This window comes from Rhineura floridana, chromosome 3 (assembly GCF_030035675.1).
Source record: "Rhineura floridana isolate rRhiFlo1 chromosome 3, rRhiFlo1.hap2, whole genome shotgun sequence".
Classification (NCBI taxonomy): domain Eukaryota; kingdom Metazoa; phylum Chordata; class Lepidosauria; order Squamata; family Rhineuridae; genus Rhineura; species Rhineura floridana.
Window position 1 is genome coordinate 199,189,181 of NC_084482.1, and position 24,735 is coordinate 199,213,915.

The 24,735-nt window shown below is 45.1% G+C and overlaps 1 protein-coding gene across 1 annotated transcript in view; it reads left to right on the top strand.

The window, feature by feature from the left end:
• Positions 1-4,845: 4,845 nt before the first annotated feature.
• LOC133378864 (zinc finger protein 25-like) overlaps positions 4,846-24,735 on the top strand; it is a 45,191-nt gene continuing 25,301 nt past the window's right edge. Inside the window, exons 1-7 of the mRNA XM_061613478.1 lie at positions 4,846-4,898; positions 5,038-5,260; positions 6,202-6,264; positions 7,618-7,744; positions 14,252-14,397; positions 23,451-23,675; positions 24,447-24,659. Of these exons, the coding sequence (XP_061469462.1) occupies positions 4,846-4,898; positions 5,038-5,260; positions 6,202-6,264; positions 7,618-7,744; positions 14,252-14,397; positions 23,451-23,675; positions 24,447-24,659 (1,050 nt within the window). The remainder of the gene's footprint in view (positions 4,899-5,037; positions 5,261-6,201; positions 6,265-7,617; positions 7,745-14,251; positions 14,398-23,450; positions 23,676-24,446; positions 24,660-24,735) is intronic.

Genomic DNA, 24,735 nt, shown 5'->3' on the forward strand with positions numbered 1-24,735 from the left:
TTATTTTTCTCTTATCTGCTTTTTTCACTGTCCAACTTTCCCATCCATACATAGAGATCGGGAATACCATGGTCTGAATGATCCTGACTTTAGTGTTCAGTGATACATCTTTGCATTTGAGGACCTTTTCAAGTTCTATCATAGCTGCCCTCCCCAGTCCTAGCCTTCTTCTGATTTCTTGACTATTGTCTCTATTTTTGTTAATGATTGTATTGATAACCCTTGGCAAGTTCAATGTCTTCGTTGTCAACTTTAAAGTTACATAAATCTTCTGTTGTCATTACTTTAGTCTTTTTGACGTTCAGCTGTAGTCCTGCTTTTGTGCTTTCCTGTTTAACTTTCATCAGCATTCGTTTCAAAACTTTAGTGGTTTTTGCCAAGAGTATGTTATCATTTGCATATCTTAAATTATTGATACTTCTCTCACCAATTTTCACACCTCCATTTTGGTCCAATCCTGCTTTCCATATGATATGTTCTGTGTATAGATTAAATAAAGAGGGTGATAAGATACACCCCTGTCTCACACCTTTTCCAATTGGGAACGAATCAGTTTCTCCATATTCTGTCCTTACAGTAGCCTCTTGTCCAGAGTATAGGTTGCGCATCAGGACTATCAGATGCTGTGGCACCCCCATTTCTTTTAAAGCATTCCATAGTTTTTCATGATCTACACAGTCAAAGGTTTTGCTGTAATCTATAAAGCACAGGGTGATATTCTTCTGAAATTCCTTGGTCCGTTCCATTATCCAACGTATGTTTGCAATGTGATCTCTGGTGCCTCTTCCCTTTCTAAATCCAGTTTGGATGTCTGGCATTTCTCACTCCATATATGGTAAGAGCCTTTGTTGTAGAATCTTGAGCATTACTTTAGTTGCATGGGATATTAAGGCAATAGTTCGATAATTACTGCATTCCCTGGGATCCCCTTTCTTTGGAATTGGGATGTATATGGAACACTTCCAGTCTGTGGGCCATTGTTTAGTTTTCCATATTTCTTGACATATTTTAGTCAAAATTTGGACAGATTCAGTCTCAGTAGCTTGTAGCAACTTTATTGGTATGCCATCTGTTCCTGGTGATTTGTTTCTTCCAAGAATTTTAAGAGCAGCTTTCACCTCACATTCTAAATTTTCTGGTTCTTCATCATACAGTTCCTCCATGAATAAATCTGTCATCGTGGCATCTCTTTTATAGAGTTTTTCCATGTATTGCTTCCATCTTCCTTTTATTTCATCTCGGTCAGTCAGTGTGTTCCCCTGTTGATTATTCAACATCCCTACTCTTGGTTTAAATTTGCCTTTCATTTCTCTAATCTTTTGGAATAGGGCTCTTGTTCTACCCTTTTTGTTGTCCTCTTCTATTTCTATACAATAACTATTGGAATAGTTCTCTTTGTCCCTATGTACTTGTCGCTGTATTGTTGCATTTAGGGTTCTGCCCGTGTTTCTATCTCCTTTTGCTTTTGCTTTCCTTCTCACTTTAACCATTTTAAGAGTTTCTTCAGTCATCCATTGAGGTTTTTCTCTCTTTTTAACTAGAGGTATTGTCTTTTTGCATTCTTCCTTAATAAGGTCTCTCATTTCACTCCATAATTCTTCTGGTTCTCTGTCAACTAAATTTAAAGCCTCAAATCTGTTCCTTATCTGATCTTCATATTCTCCTGGGATGTTATTTAAATTGTATTTTGGCATTATGATTGCTTTGTTCTTATTCTTTAGCTTTACTCTGATTTTCGATACGACCAGTTCATGATCTGTACCGCAATCTGCTCCTGGTCTTGCTTTCGCAGAAAGTTTGGAACTTCTCCATCTTCTGCTACCAATTATATAATCAATTTGATTCCTGTATTGACCATTTGGTGATGTCCATGTGTACAGTTGTCTTTTCGGTTGCTCAGAAAATGTGTTCTCAAGAAACAAATTATTGGCTTCACAGAATTCAATAAGTCTTTCTCCTGCTTCATTTCCGTCTCCTAAGCCCCATTTCCCCACAATTCCTAATTCTTCTCTGTTCCCTGCTTTTGCATTCCAATCCCCCATGATTATCAGCACATCTTGTTTTGGTGTGTGATCAATTTCTTCTTGTACTTCTGCGTAAAATCTCTCCAATTCCTCTCCTTCTGAGTTTGCCGTTGGAGCATAGACTTGGATGATGGTTAAGTTAATAGGTTTCCTGTTTAATCTCATTGATATCACTGGCTCAGACCTTGTGTTGTAGCTCCTAATTGCTTTTGCTACATCAGTTCTCACTATTAAAGCAACCCCATTTCTTCTTGATTTCTCATTTCCTGCATAAAATATTTTGTAGTTGCCTGATTGAAAATGTCCCATTCTCATCCATTTTAATTCACTCATGCCAAGTATTGTAATGCTGGTACGTTCCATTTCTTGCTTGACAATTTCTAGCTTTCCTTGGTTCATGCTTTTCACATTCCATGTTCCTATTGTGTGTGTTCTACAACTCCGGACTCTCCTTTCGCATCTGTGCGCATCAGCCTCTGGGCTTCCTTTCAGCTTTGACCCAGCTGCGTCATTAGTCACAGCGCTACTCGTACTTGTCCTTTGTTCTTCCCCAGTAGCTCAGTGAGTGCCTTCTGACCTGGGGGTCTCATCTTCCAGCACTATCTCGTGTTGCATTTTGGATACTCTGTTCATAGGGTTTTCGTGGTAACAAATATTCAGAGGTGGTTTACCATTGCCTTCCTCTGAGTTTGGATGCATCTTAGTCTGGTGTCTCAGCTTTGACCATTCTGCCTAGACTCCTGACGGTGTTGCTCTCAGCTTCTTCAACACTCTCAAACCCCCTCACCATGTTGTGCATCCTAGAGGGGGAGATATATATATCTTACCTGCATTTTACCATAAGGTCCCAGGGTAACAATATAAAAATTCAAAATCAGTTAAAACAATTTGGAACCAGAAGAATGTGGAGAGTGTCATGAGAATCTCCCCATTCTTCTGGTTCCAAATTGTTTTAAATGATTTTGAATTCTTATATTGTTACTCTGGGACCTTATGTGAAAGTGCAGGTAAGAACTTCATTTGATGGCAACAACAAACAGATAAAACTCCAAAATCCACACAAATTCCACACCATTAATACTCCCGTACCTCAGGCAACCTCCACCTGCACACATTCATTCATACACATACACTCCCTCTCAACAATTACAGATATCCAGCAATGGGTACACATACACAAAGACTGTCTAACACTAGGGCCCTATTTGCACTGAATACTTAAAGCAGCATAATCTCACTTTAAACAGCCATGGCTTTCCCCAAAGAAGCCTGGGAACTGTAGTTTGAAAAGGGTGCTGAGAGTTGGTAGGCAAGGCCTGTTTTCCTCAGAGTATTTCTCAGAGTTGTCTGGGAGGAGCGATTGACTGTTCATCCACTCTGGGAATTGTAGCCATAAAAATACAGTTTAAAATCAATATGAGTATCTAATGTGGTCACGCCATGGACCACCCAGGCATTTGGAAACCCCTGTGCTAAGAAGATAAATGAACTGGTTAAGCTTGTCTTGGTAGGAAAATCCAGTTATTGGGGAATCTTCATCAGTTAAATGCTTGCCTGACCCAGAAGACTGGCTAGGAAAAACCAAAGGTAATATTATGAGGGGGAGGAGTTGGTGAACTCTGTGAAGGGCTTCCCCAGGGAGGGAAATCTGTCTGCAGACCACAAGTCTATATAGAGAAAGAGAGATCTTTTAAAGATGGTATACTCAAAGCTCTTACATAGCAAAGTAGCACACACAACTGGCTTAAAAATATTTAGGGGACAAAAAGAGAGGCAGGCTCTGGTGCTTGGTAGGTTTATTAAGGCTCAACGCGTTTCGGAGTAATCCTCAGGAGCAATGGAGATCTGTTTCCTTTTCTCTGCCTGCGCAGTTCAAATTCTTTTGTATGGAGCTGGATAAATAATTTGAACTGCGCAGGCAGAGAAAAGGAAACAGATCTCCATTGCTCCTGAGGAAGGATTACTCCGAAACGCGTTGAGCCTTAATAAACCTACCAAGCACCAGAGCCTGCCTCTCTTTTTTGTCCATTGCTTGGTGCTTTTCCCTTTTGTTTCTGCCTTAAAAATATTTAGCACATTCATTTTGGAGACCAAAATTGTACATTTTACACTCAGTGCATACAATTTTGCTTTAAAAATGCTGTCACATGCAAAAGATGCCAATTCCCCACAAAACCTACATCAAGGGCACCTCTTTCTTCATATGAAAATGAAATGGACTGCGTTCAAGTTGATTCCGACTTACGGCGACCCTATGAATAGGGTTTTCTTGCTAAGCGGTATTAAGAGGGGGTTTACCATTGCCTTCCTCTGAGACTGAGAGACAGCGACTAGCATATAGACAAGGACAAAGCGCTGGAAAGAGCTACTACATTTCGCAGAATCCTCTCTGCTTGGCAGGTTACAGTCAGAGAAGGGGTGGGAAAAGGACTACAAATCCCAAGAGACCTTGGAACTGGAGGCTACCTGAGTCCTTATCATGCCTGGAAGTCTCTGTCCCTCTTTGGGGTGGTTGTGGTGGGCGGGAGAGGCTGTGCAGAAGCAGGCGGGGAGGTAAGATGGTGGAGGGAGGGAGGTCTCGCTGGGCGTCGGGTATAGGAAGGGAAGGTACAGAGAGGGGAGTTTGTTGGATGTTTGTTCCACACACAAGACATACCCCTGTCCCACTTCCCTCTCTCCCCTTCCATGCGGTCATCATCATCTCCCACAGTTGGGAGCTACCCAAGTTCTTGTTATGCCTGGGAGTCTGTCCGTCTCTGAGCTTGCAAGGCGCTGCGGTGGTGGGCGGGAGAGGCTGTGCAGAAGCAGGCAGGGAGGTAAGATGGTGGAGGGAGGGAAGGGGGCCTCGCTGGGCGTCGGGTATAGGAAGGGAAGGTACAGAGAGGGGAGTTTCTGAGTAGTTTTAAATGCTGGGGGGCGGGCTGTCCCGCTCATGGTTACTGCACACACAAGTCATCGATCACCCTTCTTTCTCTTCTCTCCCTTTCCATGTGGTCTTCATCATCTCCTGCAGTATGGAGCACCAGGGGAGCATTTCCTCCGATCCAGCAGGGCGTTCCTCCCCCTGCCCTCCTTCCAGCCCTGGTGGCGGGAGGGTGAGGAGAGAGGACACGCCAGCCGAGGACTGCCCGCTCCAGCATCCTGATCTCGCCGTGGCCGACCAGATCCCGATGGGAAGCCCGCAAGGGGGGCCTGAGCACTATGCCGCTCTCCCCACTCCCCTTCCCCAGCAACGAGTATCCAGAGGCACACTTCCGACACTAGAGATACGACACACACAGCCAGAATCGCCCTCTCCTTCCTTGAATTTGTCTGAACCCCTTCAAAGCCATCCAATTTGATAGCCGTGGCAGCCTGTGGTGGGAGCAAATTCCATAGATTAACAATGCACAGTGTGAAGAAGAGCTTCCTTTTGCCTGTCCTGAATCCCTCACCCTTCAGAGGACCACAGATTTTGGTTTTATGCAAGAGGGAGAAAAACCTGTCTCTGTTTACTGTAGGCGTACCATGCACAATTTTACACACCTCTGTCATTCCTGTCCTACTTGCATTTTACTCTAAACACTTTAGAGGAATTGAAAACAAGTGAGAACTTTCAGACAACACTAATTTAGATCTATATATCTCTATCTGTATAATATAAATTAGTATAAATACAAATTAATACATATATGAGCTAGAAATATAAGATGGCTATTAATAGGTATGGAGTATTTTTTGCTGTTGCTATAGTCAACAATATAGCATTAAAAATGTCAGTTCCTTTCCCTTGATAAAATACAAAGAGAGAGGGAAATGTAATTTTGCATCACAATATTGGAGTTAATTTTTTGCAACCCCCTTTCCTCTGGTCAGCAACCTGAGTCTTCTGGAACCAGTTTGGCAACCATTACAACACAGCGGGAGGGAACCGCAGAATCTGGGACATGATTCCCCCCAGGCAAGACTCTTGACATCCCTGGGGAGGCATATAGGGCTGGAATCTTAGGGCTCTTCTGGGATGAGCACCTTGAAGCAAATGAAATGAAAGCAAACAACATTTATTTTAAATAGCAGTTATACATATTTGCCATTATCTACTCCTGAAAAGCATGCAGCTGCTTATAGTAACTGAATCCATGAAGCATAAACGTGTGAGAGATGAAATTCTTCCTGTCCTTTGTCTTTTCTCCCAAAGCCTCTGGAGCGACATCACCCTCCGGACCCAGCTTCCATTCCCTTCACAGTTCAGTATATGCAGGTGATGCCCATAATAAGCTACGTACTGGTGACACCCATAATAGTTCAAAAGGTAACACATACTCTTCCGTCACTGACATCAGAGGCACAGTCTGGCTCTTCTCTTTGTGGTAGAGTGGAAAGAGATTCCACCATGAAGCTGTTAGGTCCAAACCCAACACGCGAGTCGTCTCTGTCAACCCCAACTCGCTTACACCCGAGAAAGTGCGGAGTTGAGTGCAATTGAACCCACTATCAGAGATCAAGTAAACACAAGACAATTCCTTTGCAAAGGGGACCCAATACTCACAAGCCAAGGCAGGTCAGCATGGGAACCTCGTTTATTGATAGCTTAGGGAATATATAGTCTCCCCCAAAGTTTACAATATCGGGGGCAACGTCATAAACACAAAAGAAGCAATTGCTAGTTATTGTAACCTTAAGATATGTAGAAGGAGGTAAAGGGGTACAGGGGAAGGGCATAAGTAGAAACATTGAGACTATCTTTTAGACTCTATGTCTGCATATTTCACGTGTCCTTGAGATAAGCACTCTGCCGGAACAGACAAAGAGAAAAGTTGGAAGAGGAGGCCCAGCTGCAACCGGGTGCCCCTCAAGTGGAGACAGACATGAAAGTACTAAGCTTGCATTTCAAAGGGTTTTACAAGTCAAGGTCTGTGGGGCATCGGAACAAACTTTTAACATTTCTATGCAAGGCACATTTGTAACAATAAGCAAGGTTATAGACATAGATGTGATACAGGAGACACAGGTTTCCAGCTTAAACCGGCTTTTATTACTCGAGCCACTGGAATGTAGGTAAGGGTCAGGTCACCAGGAAATAAACCGACATTTTATATCAAAAGTCATTCAAAGGCCACTTTGGTTCAGTTTCCCGTGATGCCCAAGTTATTTCGAGTAAAGTAAGTGAATTATAGTTTTCAGGCAACTGGACACCTAACAAAGCCATCTATGATAAGTGAGGGATAAGTGGGAGAAAATGCAGGACCTTGTAACTGAAACAAATCAAAAGTGTTTAAAGGCAAAATACTCAAAGCAAGAAATAATAAAGCAATTAAAGCATGTCTAAAAACAAGATCTTCATCTCAATGGACGAGGCCCTTCTCATCTGTTAGTTTGCCACTGATGCTGGTGCCAAAGCCCCGGGCAGCTTCTCAGCTGCAGCAAAGCAAACTTTGTCCATTTCTGTCCTCCCTCAAGGTCTGCCATGGCTGTCCTGAGGTTTGCCTGATTGAGCTGTCTGCTGTGTCTTATGGGGCCTGATTGATAGCGCTGACCTCTCCAGAATATTATACAAATTCTGTCAAATGTGTAGGGGAGATAATTTCTGAGTGGAGATCTTCTTTTCTTTCAGCGGCTGGTGTCCTTTGAGGAAGTGGCTGTGTATTTCACCAAGGAGGAATGGGATCTCCTGGATCCAGGGCAAAGAGCTCTGTACAAAGAAGTCATGCTGGAGAATTATGGGCATGTGGCCTCTGGGGGTAAGGACCCTTTTGGTTTCCTGAATGCATAAATTCCTTCTCAGGGTTTGACCCTGCACTGTAGGGATGCCAGTGTGGAAAGGGGTGTTCAAGCCTTGTGTCCTGAGCATGCCTTCCTTACCAGGCTGTGCCAAGGCCTGGCCTGACTAATGCCACTTTTTGAAGTGCAAAACTGTATCTTTAGAGGCGTGAATCTTGCAAAGGTGGCCCATTGTGTTTGTTCATGTGTGTAGCACCTCCTCTTACCTCTGTGTCCCTCTTTTCTTAAGAGTAGATGAGGTAATAAAACTTTGGCTCCTGTTGGGGAGTCACAGGATTTAATGCCCTCCCATACACACATATAACAAGCAAACAAAACAAGGGAAAATCCCTTACCAAACTGGGAAAACTATGTGTTGGGGAGAACCGTTCTAATGCAGCTGTCTCCCTGTCCTGCTAAGTTTATCTGTGTTTGATTCTCATTCTTTCTTTCTTTTAATGGAGAATGATTCCACTCACAGGTTGGAATGCTGCAGTTGCCATACGGGTTTGCCGTCGGAGAGCCAGTGTGGTGTAATGGTTAGAGTGTTGGACTATGACCTGGGAAAACGGTTCAAATCCCCATTCAGCCATGGAGCTCTTTGGGTTACTTAGGCCAGTCACTGCCTCTCAGTCTGACCTACTTCACAGGGTTGTTGTGAGGATCAAATGGGGAGGGGAGAACCATGTACGCCACCTTGAGCTCCTTAGAGGAAAGGTGGCATATAGATGTAAGTAAATTAAGAAATAAATGTAAATCGCACCTGCTGTTTATGAAATCTAGGCCTATCTTACCCTATTTCTCATCCCTCTTGTGGTTGTCTACCACATGGAAAGGCCTTGTGGGGTGAGGTTTTATTTATTTGTATTTGGGAAGTTTGTGTCCCACCATTCAAGGGAGTGAACTCATTTTGACCCTTGAGGTATCATTAACCCCCCCCCAACTAAGAATAAGCTCAATTTTTTAAAAAGATCAGAATGGATAAGATAAAATTTAGACAGAAATATAAAAGACAAAATAACAGAGCAGTGTATTATATCCTGGAGAGATAATCCTGTTAGATATCTTGGATAACTCCTAGTTTAAAAAATCTATCCTAATACAGTGATCACAAATTTATGAAAGAGGTCATAAAGGATTTAAATGAATGGGCACACTTATCAATCTCATTAATGGGACAGATGGCCACTGTTAAGATGGTGATTCTGCCAAAGATATCTTTTTTGCTGTTAGATATCCCATTACAAGTATCCTTAAATTTATTGGTAGAATGTTAATTAAATTTGTATGGGGAAGAAAGATGCCCAGAGTAAATGAGAAGATGCTATCTAGGGCTTTGAAAACTGGTTTGGCATTTCCAAGCATTCTAAAAATATGTTGAAGCTGCTGTGCATGTGCATATAAAATTCTGGTACCAGTCTGATAAATGGTTCTTGAGCAGCGTAATATTACCACAGACTTGAAAAATGTATTATGGTACCAGAAGTGATTTGACAGAGATGTGATGAAACAAAATTAATGTTTTTTTAAAAAAATCTGTCCAGTATCTGGCCCCCTCTAGGATGCACACCTTAACGTGGGGAGGGGGTTTGAGAGTGTTAAAGAAGCTGACAGCAATGCCGTCAGGAGTCTAGACCAAGAGGCTAGACTCCTAGCAGGGGCACCCAAGGCGGAATGGTCAAAGCTGAGACACCAGACTAAGACTAAGTTGGCCACTTCAAAGAAACAGACCCCAGAGAAGTAGTCCTGGAGTGTGCTGGGGATCTTAGCCCTCTGTCTCTCTCTCTCTCTCTCTCTCTCTCGCACACACGCACGCATGCACACACGCACTAGCAATCAGCAGTCAATCACTCTCACTGTGTTTCATGCGGATTCTCTTGCATTGAAATTTTTTTAAACATGCTAGCTCCCTACCACAGCATCATATCCTAGCCAACCCGGGAGCCATGAACAGTAAAGAAATGAATTAACTATTATTATTATTTTTAAAAGTCTTCACTACCTGGACACTATCTGCTCCCCGGTGCTGCTGCAGATGACACCTCCCTCTTGTTCCAAATGAGAGGGGAGGACTTTCCTGAAGCGCCAGAGCATCTTTCAGGCACGGCAAGGGCAGGCATCTGCTTATATCACACAAGGCAGATGCTAAAGGAGGCTGAGGGAGGTGCTGCCAGGAAGGAGGGGATTACTATCCCAGCTCCCGACTCCTCGCACTGCCGCTGCTGATGACACCCTGGCTAAGAACGAGAGGAGCCGGCTTTTCGTGAAGCAAAAAGAAGCAAGGCTGCAAGGAAAGGCTGCTTTTCCCCTTCCTTCCTGACAGCCAGCCTGCCTGCCTTTCTTGACTCCTGCTTTGCTGCCACTTCCTTTTAAAAATTGTTCTTATTTGCAAGGCCGCCCAGAGGGAGCCAAGGAGCAGTGAGGAAGTTCAGGACTTGCTCGTCCCCCATCTCTGAGGCTAAGTGTGTGTGCCAGTGTCCCTCCTTTTTTCCACCTACATTCTGTCCCCCCAACCCCTCTCTCCAAGATGCTGCAGCAGTTGAGGGTTTCCCCCTTCCCACGTGCCCAAATGCATGCACCCCTAGATGCTTGTGTGAGGGGCAGGTGTGTTTGTGTGTGTGCTAATCTGTCTTCTGCTCCACTCTCATTCCCCAAGTGCACGCTAACCAAGTTACCAGTTCTGATGATTATCCCAAGGCCTAAAAACACTAACCCCCCTCCTCAACCTATCCCCACCACTACCATATTGCTGCTTCATGAAGATGATGATGACTTTAAGAAAGCTCAGCAGGTTGGCTGAGCATATTTATTTATTTATTTATTTATTGCATTTATATCCCACCTTTCCTCCAAGTTGCTCGAGATGGTGCACATGGTTCTGCCCCCCGTTTCCATTTTATCCTTACACCAACCCTGTGAGATATGTCAGGCTGACAGACTGTGTATGGCCCAAGGTCACCCAGTGGGCTTCATGACTGGGTATGTATTTGAACCTTGATCTTAGTCCAACACTGTAACCTACTGGTGTTGGGAGACAGGATTGTACATCTTCAGACTGTTGGGGGGGGAGAATCCCAATTTGGTGGGATTTCTTTTCTGAAGAAAAGAAAGCAACACCACCCTCTCTGCAGGGAGGTTTTTATGGAATGGGATATTTGGAGATCTGATTTTTTCCACACACCATTTCCTCAATTAACAGTGGGTAAAATTACAATGGGGAGGGGGTCATGAAATTTTTTGAGCTTAGAAAGGGGGTCCTGTACTCATAAAGGTTGGGAGCCAGTGTCCTAGATCATATGTGTGTTAATTGACTGAGCTATAAGAATCATGGATCTGGTGTATCCTAGGCCACAAACACATGGATTCAAGGCGTGGATGCAACCCTGTTAATGACTTTTACATGGGATCGGCCCAAAAACGTACACTGTTTGAATCCATGGAGCCAGATAGGATCTCTGCTTCGATGGTGTTGATAGTATCAGGTTTCTGTGTCACTCACAGCAGATCCCAAATGATTTCATGGCTTTTTGCTTATCCGGGTTAGATTTCTACCACCCCAAATGTGCACTGGAAAAGGGAACTGAGGCCAGGTTTGGCTTTGGGCAGGACACAGAGTAGGAATCTTTATCCCCATCCCCACCCCCTACACACATGGCAGAGGTCTCCAAAAGGCCCTCCCCACCTCTGGAAACAAACCCTCTTCCTGGCCAAAGTGCCCGCTGCTACCAAGAGCACAAGGAAGGTAAGGACCCCGCCAGCTTCCCCCTTTGCTGCTGGTGCCCCACTTTGACTCGGGGGAAAGGTGATCTTCCTCCAGCATTCCCCCTTCAACAATAAGGTCTTCCTACATGCTTAGTCAGTCACCACAGCTCAGCCTCTGAACTGTGCTGCTTTTCTCCTCTCCCTTACTCTTTTTTGAGCCAAAAGGGAGGGGATGAGTAGGGAGGCACACATCCTAACTGAATTAAGGATCCCCTGCTAGAAAGGGGGTTCATTTCCCAGTTTCCATACAGCAAAATAAGATGAGAGGATGGGTCAATATTGCATGTCGGAAGTAGCCGTGCAACTAGCCTTTGGAGGAGGAGGGATGGCCTCCAGGTTGAGGTTTCCTGTCCTTGTGTTGGGATATACCCCAAATGCAACAACAGATTACTCTGCATTTACAGTGCCAATGAGCTGACCTTAATGCATCCATTCACAAGTGCCAGAAGGATTCTGCTGGGGTCCGCATGCCATTGGCAGGAGACAGAAGAACTTTCCTTTGCCTGGTCTTGACCTTTGGGAGGGAGCCAAGCAATGACTGGACTAAGAATATTTTGTAGTCAGAAGTAACAATCTTCTCTTTTTCTTTGAAAGATCTCCCCAAACCTGACCTCATCTCCAGGCTGGAAAAAGGAAGATCCATTCACCCATGGCTCTCACGAAGGGGAGAGATTGTCAGGTACCTACTTACGTGAGAGGGGTGTGTGTGAATTTTTTCAGTTTTTAATCTCGCAATAGACAGTCAGGCTCTGAATTCTTCTAATGTACTCACTTGATGTGAATTCACCCTCCCAGGCATGTTCACTTGAGAATTATCCTACAGTCTCCAGAATTGCCTTTCTTCATCAGAGTGCAAATGGGAGGTGGACGCTGAGTTGGTCTATCCCATTCTTATAATTCAAACTGGATTGTGAACATTTCTTAATGTTTTTTTCCCCCCAATAATCCTTTTTTGTATCTGGGATGAATTTTGAACAGGGTGGTCCCATCTCAGAAGATGAGCACAAGATCAGGCATGAACATTTCCCATCCCAGTATCATCAGGGAAACTGATAGGGAATTGTAAGGCATTGGGACAAATGTTTCAAACCAAGATTCCCAATGATCAGGATCCGGCTGTTTTCTTCGTTGTGCATCCCCAGAGGTGTGCTTCCACTACGAGTCTGGTAGACTGAGCTATTCAGTTAATACCAGCTTATTGGACCACTCATTTGACTGATCTGAAGTGCCAGTCACTGGTGGTGTGGTTCTGCTGTACATTAGCCTGTCTGTTTTAGATTACCTAGTTTTTCTGGCTCTCCACCATGTATAGGTATAGAGGTCACATATCTTCTCAGCCAGGCCTAAATACACAGGATGAAGATTGCTGTCTAGTAGAGAATCCTGGCCCCTCCAATAGCAGTTAACACTTTGATAGCCTCACTATTCTTGCCACCTTGATCCCTTCATGCTGTAGCCTTCTCTGAGCTGTGTGCGGTCCCTGTGCTTGGGGCTCAAAGCCTCCTGTCAGTCAGAGCCCACTTGGGGGAAGAGCCCTTAAAAGGGAATGTTGCCAGCATTGCTTTGTCCCTCAACATTCCTCCTCAAATCTTATTTAAAACTCTCTTAAATTGGGCTGTTGGGGTTTGATATTTATTGGTGATTGCTCACAAGAGATTGTGCCTAGGCTCATTAATTCCATGCTACGTGATAGTGCCTAGGGAGAATTTGAGGACAGCAAGCTGCTCTGCTTTCTGGAGAGGAAGAGGCGTAGGCTAGATGTTCCCTTATCCGCCTGACTTATCTTCATCACATGTTGCTTGGAGAATTGCCCTTTTCTCAAGGTGAGAGGGAAAAGGAAGGGCCGGTGGCAGCACACTTTATGGTTGAAATCATGAGCAACCCGTTTCCAGGCAGATAGGATTGAGCTCTTATGCTCTGCACTGCATGGTTGACTGCTTATAGAATCTCAAAATGAGCCATCCCAAAATACAAGCTTTTTTGTACCTGAAATTGAGCAACTCTCATCAGCACTAGAAGTTGGGGAAAAGCCATCCAATCCCAATCCTGAGCAGACAGACCAGGCAAAAAGGAGGAGGGGGACATCAGTGAGAGCAGGAAGGTAGGAGAAAGCTGTGAGAAGAGTGGATTGCAGGTAAAATATCTTTTACTGCATCATATAATCTGGCGAGGAATTTCCTTCTTACTACAGAACAGCAGTACAAACCAGTCTTGGGCCACCACTGCCTTCATATCTGACATCTAGTCTTTTGACTCACCTCAGATAAGTCAAGGCCACAGAGTAGTGCTCTTGTGGAAATTGATACTAGACATGTATCTCTAAACACCTCCCCCATGCCTGGCAAATCAGGTGGACACTTCATGTTACTGTCAGAGACAGCAGGGTATTCAACAACTAACCTACTATTTAAAAACAGGTACAAAAAATCAAAAGCGAACATTGAGAACTGCATTTAGGGAAGCGGCTAACTGGGCTTGATCACTAGAGAAATTCATGGTTTCTGCCTTGACCAGTTAATATAATTTCCTTTTTCTTTTCCCCCAAGGAGGTGATGAACAGGACAGTGAGAATTATTGGAAGCTATCTGTGGGGTCATCAGAAAGAACCAAACATGAAGCAGGAGATGAATTGTTTGGGAATCAAAGGAGTGCAAAATGGCATGAGCGAAACCAATCACAGAAATGGAGGAAGGAGTCCTCTGACACACATTGTAAAACCCATACAGGAGAGAAGCCACAAGCATGCATGGAACATGAAAAGAACTTCAGTGACAGGGAACTGCCTATAAAACATCAGGCCACCTACACTGGGGAGAAACCATATAAATGCAGGTGGTGTGGAAAGAGCATCAGTCGGAAGGACAACCTTACTGTGCATGAAAGAACACACACTGGGGAGAAACCATATAAATGCATGGAGTGTGGAAAGACCTTCAGATGGCGCTCAGGGCTTGTTTTACATTGAAGAACACACACTGGGGAGAAACCATATAAATGCATGATGTGTGGAAAGATCTTCAGTCAGAAGGACGGTCTTACTTTGCATGAAAGAACACACACTGGGGAGAAACCATATAAATGCATGGAGTGCGGAAAGAGCTTCAGGCAGAAAAGCAGTCTTAGTGAACATCAAGGAATGCACACAAGAGAGAAACCACATACATGCATGAAGTGTGGAAAGAGCTTCAGTTGGAAGGAGCAGCTTACTTTACATCAAAGAACACAGACTGGGGAGAAACCGTATGAATGCATGGAATGTGGAAAGAGCTTCAGCGAGAAAAGAAGGCTTAGGGAACATCAAAGAACCCATGCAGGCATAACATCATACAGATGTATGTAGTGTGAAAAAACTTCAGTGTAAGCTTCTGAGGCCTTTCTTTTAATCAAAGAACCCTCACAGCAGAGAAGCCAGGTAAATGTATGGAGTGTAAAAGCCATTCTGCAGGGAATGCTCTGGCAAAGGAGATCCCTGCAGCCAGTACGATTGAGCCCACCACTCCTCAACTGGTAAGTAGTGGTTTAATCCTGCAGAGTGCTGCTTTGCCAGTGTGTTCCTTGTGGGGAATGTGCTAGACCCAGTGCCTGCAGGAGGAAGAGACCATCACCGCCAAGGGAAGGAGAGGCTGCTGCTGCTGCTGCTGCTGCTGCTGCTGCTGCTGCTGAGGGACCACCACCTCCACCGCCCTTCCCTGTAGGACTTCTGCCTGGCAGGACCAGGCCCCAGGTACCCAGCCAGCTAGGACTGATTTTGACCACCTGTCCCTCTTTGGAGGGATACATAAGCCGGCTGGCTGAGGTGGCCTGGGAGACCCAGTGCCTGCAGGAGGAAGAGACCATCACCGCCAAGGGAAGGAGAGGCTGCTGCTCTTGCTGCTGTGCTGCTGCTTTCTTTTGCTTTGATGTCTGCCGCTGTTGTTTTAGCTGTGATTGTCTGGTGTGGATGAGTTTGAGTTATTGTATGAACTGTATGACTGTGTTGTCTGGGTTTTTGTGTGGCTGATTTGTGGTTCGAGTTTGGTGTGAATGGGATTGAGTGAGTGTGTGAGTGCATGAGCGTGTATTTATGTGTGTTTTGTCATGTGCCTGGGAGAGAGAGTTCGACTGGGGGGACTTTCGGGGGCCCCAATCAACGTAGTGATGGGTAATGGGAGGTATGGTGATGTGAGAAGAACATGCCAGGTAAGGGGAACTCGTCTCAGACAAGTTGTGTCTGTACCTTGTTCCGGTCCTTCTCACACCCGCAGGACTGTTGGTTGTCCTATCAGCCAGCCCTTGGATCTCCAAGTGCTGCTTTTAAATGCCAGGTCGGTACATAATAAGATCTCCCTTGTCCATGACTTAATTGTTGATGGGGAGGCTGACCTGGCATGCATAACCGAGACCTGGGTTGGTGATCAGGGAGGAATTGCTCTTTCCCAGCTCTGCCCACCTGGGTATACGGTTCAGCACTGTGGCAGATCTGAGGGTCGGGGAGGTGGGGTGGCTGTGGCCTATAGGAGTTCTCTCTTGCTCATCAGGCACCCTGTCCAGGTGACGACTGGCCTGGAATGTCTCCACCTTGTGCTGGGTCAAAGAGACAGACTGGGAATTTTGTTGGTGTACCGTCCACCCTGCTGCCCAACAGCTTCCCTAACTGAGCTGTCAGAGGTAGTCTCGGAGGTACTGTTGAGGTCCCCCAGACTATTAGTACTGGGAGACCTCAACATCCATGCCGAGGCTGCTTTATCTGGGGCAGCTCAGGACTTCATGGCTTCCATGGCAACCATGGGGCTGTCTCAATTTGCCACTGGCCCTACACATGTGTCGGGGCATACTCTTGATTTGATCTTTGCCACTGGACATGGAGATGGTGATCTGGAGGTGGGGAGTTTTTTATTGACCCCATTGTCATGGACAGATCACCGCTTGTTGAAGTTTAGGCTTACAGCCACCCTTTCCCTCCGCAAGGGTGGAGGACCCATTAAGTTGGTCCGACCTCAGAGACTAATGGATCCTTTGGGTTTCCAAAGGGCTCTGGGGGATTTTCCGGCTGATAAGACAGGTGCTCCTGTCGAAGCCCTGGTCCAACTGTGGAATACGGAAATGACCCGGGCCGTGGACACGATCGCTCCTGCGCGCCCTATCCCATGCAGAGCTCATGCAGTCCCGTGGTATACCCCGGAGCTGAGAGCGATGAAGCAAGAGAGGAGAAGGCTTGAGTGCAAATGGAGGCGTACTCCCGACGGATGCAATTACGCCTTGGTGAGTGCCTCCACCAAACTCTATACAGAAGCGGTGAGGGCAGTGAAAAAGCGACATTTCGCTGCCACTATTAAATCAGCTCTCAACCGCCCAGCGGAGCTCTTTAAAATTGTCCGAGGGCTTTTACATTCTAGCCCTCAGGATATTATAGTACCTTCTGAATCCCGCTGTAACGAGTTCGCTGGGCACTTCCAAGATAAAATCTCTTGCATCCGCCAGGACTTAGACTCCAGTATTATGGCAGTTGAATCTAATAAGGTATCTGGAACACGGTCTTGTCCTCATTTATTGGATGAGTTTCAGTTGGTACAGCTTGAGAACGTTGACAAGGTGCTTGGACTGGTGCGTGCAACCACCTCTGTACTGGATCCTTGCCCCTCTTGGCTAGTGAAAGCTGGCAGGGATGGAACAGCCGGCTGGGCCAGGGAAGTGATAAATGCCTCCTTGAGAGACGGAGTGGTCCCTAGTTGCTTAAAAGAGGCAGTAGTGAGACCACTCCTGAAGAAACCTTCCCTGGACCCAGATAATTTGAACAACTATAGACCGGTGGCGAATGTTCCATTCCTGGGCAAGGTCTTAGAACGGGTGGTTGCCAGCCAGCTCCAGGTGCTCTTGGATGACACTGATTATCTAGATCCGTTTCAATCCGGTTTTAGGCCCGGTTTTGGCACTGAAACAGCCTTGGTCGCCCTGTATGATGACCTATGTCGGGAGAGGGACAGAGGGAGTGTTACTCTGTTGATTCTCCTTGATTTCTCAGCTGCTTTTGATACCATCGGCCATGGTATCCTTCTGGAGAGGCTCACAGAGTTGGGAGTTGGAGGTACTGCTTGGTGGTGGCTCCGCTCCTACTTGGTGGATCGTCTCCAGAGGGTAGGGCTAGGGGAGCATGCATCGATACCCTGGACTCTCCATTGTGGAGTCCCGCAGGGATCGGTCTTGTCCCCTATGCTTTTTAACATCTACATGAAGCCGCTGGGTGCGGTCATCAGGAGCTTTGGAGTGCGTTGTCACCAGTATGCTGATGACACACAACTCTATTTCTCCTTTTCATCTTCTTCAGGTGAGGCTGTTGATGTGCTGAACCGCTGCCTGGCCGCGATAATGGACTGGATGAGAGCTAATAAACTGAGGCTCAATCCTGACAAGACCGAGACACTGTTGGTGAGTGCCTTCTCTGACCAGATGGTGGATGTTCAACCTGTTCTAGATGGGGTTACACTCCCCCTGAAGGAACAGGTTCATAGCTTGGGGGTTCTTTTTGATCCATTCCTGTCTCTCAAGGCGCAGGTGGCCTCGATGGCACGGAATGCGTTCTACCACCTTCGGTTGGTAGCCCAGCTATGTCCCTATCTGGAAAGCAACGACCTCGCCTCAGTTGTGCACGCTCTGGTAACCTCTAGACTGGATTACTGCAGTGCGCTCTACGTGGGGCTGCCTTTGAAGACAGTCCGGAAACTTCAGTTAGTGCAAAACGCTGCAGCCAGACTGCTGACGAAGACCAGGCGGTCCGCGCATATTACACCTGTTCTGGCGCGTTTGCACTGGCTGCCTATTTGTTTCTGGGCTAGATTCAAAGTGCTAGTTTTGACTTATAAAGCCTCACACGGTGCGGGACCACAGTACCTGGCGGAACGCCTCTCCCAATACGAACCTACCCGCTCACTACGTTCAACATCTAAGGCCCTCCTCCGAGTTCCGAATCACAGAGAGGCTCGGAGGGTCGTAACAAGATCTAGGGCCTTTTCAGTGGCTGCCCCCGAATTATGGAACAGTCTCCCCGATGAGGTCCACCTGGCGCCTACACTTCTATCTTTTCGGCGCCAGGTGAAAACCTTTTTATTCTCCCAGGCATTTTAATCTACCTTTTAAGCTTTTAATGTATATGAGGTTATTTATTGTTTATATTTATGTTCTATTGTTCTTGTGATGTTATTGTATTTTATTCTATGCTGTACACCACCCTGAGAGCCTTCGGGCTGTGGGCGGTATATAAATTGAACAAAATAAATAAATAAATAAATAGCACACTAGACCCCTCAATCCTACAGGTCAACTTTGACAGATTTTACAGACTGTCCACCTTTCAAACCCCTGGCATCATCATGAGGATGGGGGGAGATACAGATCTGGCATCACTGGGCTAAAAGAATTCCCTATCTTTGGCCTAACAGAACTTCTACATCTGTTATCTACTTAATCTTTCTTAGCATCTGTATGGAAAAGTTTTGTAAAACCAGATAATTACACCAAACATGCAACATATGTGCTCTATAGAATTTGCATTTCCAACATTCGGCTTTCTCCTCTGGGTAATTTTTTTCTAAATTCTCAGTAGTCATGAACTGTTCTGTTATTATTTTAAAAGAATTTTCTACTGAACCTACTTTTGCTGAAATACATCTGCTTTGGTCCCATAATGAATTTCAGTAACTTCTCAGGAATATCTTTATACAACCTGCTTATCATAATGTTTATTCCACCTGTTATATAAATCTGTCGATATATGGGATGCATCCATCTGTCAGCCAGGATGGCAACATAGTCTGTGAGCCCCAGACCACAATGGCCTATATTAATAGACTAGTGGAAAATGTAAAGAGCAGCTCTAAGTCAAGTGAAGTAGACAGTATAGAACAGAGGACACATTTTAGGAGTGAAAAGAATCTGGAATTGTATTTTCTACCCTGAGATAGACTGCAATTATCCAGTGCTTTTCTTTTGGCCATGTAGCATCGGACAGTAATGGCTGGGCTGAACCTTGGAAGCTTAAGTTGCACCTGGAGGATCAGGAGAATTGCAGGTGGGGAGGGGGGTCTTAGATTCAGAATGGTCCTAGAGTTGGCAGAGAAGTAAAGCGTAAGTGCCATCCTAATGCAGTGGATCAGTGGTCTGGCCCCAGCTCTTGAGCTCAAGACTGAGGATATAGACAGAACATGGAGACACAACAGCATATTTGGACGTGTATGGGATCAAGCAATCCATCTATTGGGCACTGAGGAACCTCAGGGTCATGAAATATTAAGGTCTACCCCTACAAATATACCAAACTCTACCACCAGCATGTAATACCCGAGTTCTATAATTAGGAGGACTGGAAATCACACTGGAGTCCCAATAGATACAGCAATATTTTTCTAACTTAAGAACTATTAACATTACTTGTTAGTGATCAACTCACATCATCTCAGCTGTAATCCACTGCCCACTCCTGGGCCTAGGATAAGTAATAACGACACGTCTTTGGGAACCTGAGTTTGTGAACCTGCCACCCACGTGTCCCATGAAACACACCTCCTTGAGAGGAGGGGGGTCTTTTGATAAGGATAAAACAAGCATTTTGCCCTGAAATGTGCCTATATGGTGCATGAATAACCCAAGGAATGCAGGTCCAAACCAGACATAAAGCAAAGATTTTTCTTATTGAAAGAAAAGAAAATAGCATTACAAAATTACTGGGTGCGTGGCAGCATTAATCATTAATATCCTAACCCATTCATAACTATACTAAAGAAATAAAAGGTCCCTATTGCTATAAGGAATGGCAGGTAGCAGAGATTATGTATCATATGCCCAGGAGCGGGCACTGGAATACAGCTGAAGTGATGTGAAGGAGCTCTGACCAAAAAGCAGGAAGGAATCTGTTTGCCTCAAGGCTTGTGCCGAGACACAGAATCCCTGCCGGAAACCACAGACCAGAATTTACAAGATCTGAACAGGGTGGTTCACGACAGATGCTGTTTGAGGTCACTGATTCATAGGGTCGCCATAAGTTGTAATCGACTTGAAGGCACATAACATACACAGGGGCAAAGTAAAACCAGGCAAATTCTACACTATATGGAATAGGTTTATTGAATCTGTTTATGATGTTGGGGCACCGTCATGTCCCTTCTGCAATACGACAATGAGTTTGACTAGCTGCTTGATGGATGTTCTTCGATGGCAAGTTATGGGCGGACTGGAGGGACTCTTTGTGGAGCCCTGGAGCTTTGGTCTGGAAGGAAGTGGAGAGACAGAGACTTTATGTGACATTCTGGCATTTGAGATCTATTTCAATTATTTTTTCTGTTCTGTGAGATGTAGTTATATCTATGTGTGAAGCCACACACAACTTTTTTTTCTGTTTTATTTTAATTTTGTTTCGCAACAAAGATTGTTTTTAAAAAAAGGGTTTGAAGGACCACTTAATGATTTTTCTGCGTGTGGCAGCAGTTGTAATGCACTATATAGATGCTGTATGATTTTTAATTGTATATTTATTACTTTTATATATGTTGTATTTTATTGTATTATGATTTGACTTCCATCAAATTCACATTGTGATACAATAAAATACAATTTAAGAAATAAAAGAAGCAATAAAATACAATTAAAAATGAATATGAACATTTAATGCAATGGATGGGCCATCCCCCTTCTTCAACCACAGATACACTCCTGGACCACTGGTGGGAACCCTGTAGATTAAAGTAATGCAGGATACACAGGAGATATGTGATGTTGACTCCTTGCTGGGCGGTTCAGATGCTCCTGAGGAATTTTCTCATAGACCGTGGCTGTAGTCGCCGCCCATTCCTAAGTAGCAAGCAAGCATGGAGAGTTTCAGGTAAGATGGCACCCTGAGTGGAAGTGACTTTGCCATTCCTGGGCCCATTTTATTTTCATCTGAAAACATCCTGCGGTGGAAACTCTTTCTCTTTCATCAAAACTTTTCAAAAAAATTCCAAAACACCGAAATCAAACAAAATTAAATATATAGGATTGTATTCAACAGAGCACTAAGCAAATTGTTCCATCAGCACAAGGATTTCTCCTTGTTCAGTGGAATGTCCTCCCCCTTTCCTCCCCTGTGTACTCCCTAAATCTGTTCTGGGGTTTCCCCCAATCCTCTGGAGCAGACTTGGAGATGGTGCGGGGCATGCGTGGGGGGAAGTCCCGCTGCACTAGCTTTAATCCTTGTGCTAGCGCAACTAGTTAGTCGAATACCGCCAATAAAAATTCCCACCGTACAGACTTGCTAGCATCATCATTGTATAGCTTCTGCCATATGCTGAAGAAACAACTCTTTACCCTGGACTTTGACACCTGAGATACATTTTTTTAAAGGATCCACCCTTTTTTTCTGACTGTAGATTGTTTTTACTGATTTTGTATTTTTACACTGTTGTCCTAGAACCTAATGATAAAGGGCAGGTTGTTGTTATGTGCCTCCAAGTCAACTAAGGATTACGGCAACCCTACGAATCGGCGACCTCCAAGAGCATCTGTCATGAACCACCCTGCTCAGATCTTGTAAGTTCAGGTCTGTGGCTTCCTTTATAGAATCAATCTATCTCTTGTTTGGCCTTCCTCTTTTTCTACTCCCTTCTGTTTTTCCCAATGCTATTATCTTTTCTAATGAATCATGTCTTCTCATTAAAAGGGCAGGTAAGAAATCCAATTGATAACAACCCCAAACAGATAAAACTCCAGAATCTATAAAATAGGATTCTACCACCTCAACACCCATCCAAATTTAACACTAACACACCCGTACCTCAGTCAACCTCCACCTGCACACATTTCACTCATACACACACACTTCCTCACTCTCAACAATTACAGATACCCAGCAATGGGTATACATACACAAAGAGAGTCTACTGCTAGGGCCTTTTTTGTGCTGTATGTCTGCTTTAAACAGTCATGGCTTTCCCCAAAGAATCCTGGGAGCTGTAGTTGGTAAAGAGGTCTGAGAGTTGTTAGGTGAAGCCTGTTTCCCTTAGACTTCTCAGAATTGTCTGGGAGGAGGGATTGACAGTTCATCTGCTCAGAAGTATAGCCATAAAAATACAGTTTAAGATCAATAAGCATATTTAATGTGGACACACCATGGACCACCGGAATGAAGCTTGTGGACCACTGGTGGTCCACGGTTTAGTTTGGAAACCCTGTGTTAAGAAGATAAATCAACTGGTGAAGCTTTTCTTGGTAGGGAACTCCTATTATTGAGGGATCTTCATCAGTTAAATGCCTCCCTGATCCAGGAGCCCGGCTAGGAAAAACAAAAGGCAATATTTTGAGTTGGAGAGTGGAGATTGTGAAGGGGCTTCCCCAGAAAGGCCGGAAGGGGCTTAAAATATTTAGCACATTCAGTTTGGAGACCAAAAATGTACATTTTACACTTGGTACGTACAATTTTACTTTAAAAAGTGCTGTCACGTGCAAAATAGGCACAATGCTCACAAAACCTGCAGTGAGGCTCACCCCTGTCATATAGACAAGAAAGGGGCTAAATGCTGGAAAGAGCTACTACATTTCCCAGAACCCTCTCTGCTTGGCCGGTTACAGTCAGAGAAGGGGTGGGGACAGGACTACAAATCCCAAGAGGCCTTGGAACTGGAGGCTACCTGAGTCCTTGTCATGCCTGGAAGTCTCTGTCCCTCTTTGGGGCGGTTGTGGTGGGCGGGAGAGGCTGTGCAGAAGCAGGCGGGGAGGTAAGATGGTGGAGGGAGGGAGGTCTCGCTGGGCGTCGAGTATAGGAGGGGGAGGCACAGAGTGGGGAATTTCTGGGTACTTTTGAAGGGTGGGGGTGGGACTGTCTCTCGGATGTTTGTTGCACACACAAGACATACCCCCGTCCCACTTTCCTCTCTCCCCTTCCATGCGGTCATCATCATCTCCCACAGTGTGGAGCACTAGGGCAGTCTTTGCTCCCATCCTGCCCTTCTTCTGCCAGATCTGGTGGCGGGAGGGCGAAGTCAGAAGAGACGCCAGCCGAAGACTGCCCGCTCCAGCATCCTGATCTCGCCGCGGCCGACCAGATCCCGGTGGGAAGCCCGCAAAGGGGGGCCTGAGCACCACGCCGCTCTCCCCGCTCCCCTTCCTCAGCAACGGGTATCCAGAGGCACACTTCCGACACTAGAGGTAGGACACACACAGCCACAATCGCCCTCTCCTCCCTTGAATTTGTCGGAACCCCTTTTAAAGGCATCCAGGTTGATAGCCGCGGCTGCCTCTTGTGGGAGGGAAATTACATGAACAATGTACCCTGTGAAGAAGCGCTTCCTTTTGTCTGTCCTGAATCACCCTTCAGAGAAACCCTGATTGTTGTTTTGTGGGAGTGGGAGAAAAATGGTCTCTGTTTACTCTATTCACACCATGCACAATTTTATACACCTCTAACATTTTACCTGCATTTTATTTCTAAACACATTAGAGGAATTGAAAACAAAAAGTGAGAACTTTCAGAAAACATGGATCCCCACTAATTTTATATATGAGCAAGAAATATAAGATGGCTATTAATAGGTATGGAGTATTTTTTGGCATTTCTATTGTCAGTAACATACTGTTGAAAAAAATGAAGCCATGAAGACTGTCTTCAAGTCGATTATGACTTATGGCGATTCTTTGAATAGGATTTTCATTGTAAGCAGTATTCAGAGGGGGTTTACCATTGCCTCCCTCTGAGGCTGAAAGGCAGTGAATAGGCCATATAGGCCTATAGGGCTGGAATCTTAGGGCTGAGCACCTTGAAGCAAGCGGAATGAAAAAAAAATTATATTAGAGAGTATTTAAATATCTTTGCCATTCACTACTACTGAAAAGTTTGCAACAACCAATAATAACTGAAGCCATGAAACCTAAATGTGTGAGAGATGAAATTCTTCCTGTCCTTTGTTTCTTCTTCCGCAGCCTCTGGAGCGACATCACCCTCCAGACCCAGCTTCCCTTCCCTTCACAGTTCAGTACATGCGAGTGATGCACATAATACACTACATAGTGGTGACACCCATAATAGTTCGAAAACTAACACATACTCCTCCGTCACTGACATCAGAGGCACGATCTGTCTCTTCTCCTCTTTGCGGTAGAGTGGAAAGAGATTCCCCCAGACGGCCATCTACGGTAAGTGAGAGATAAGTAGGAGAAAATGCAGGACCTCACTGACTCAGTATTGTAACTGAAACAAATCAAAAGAGCT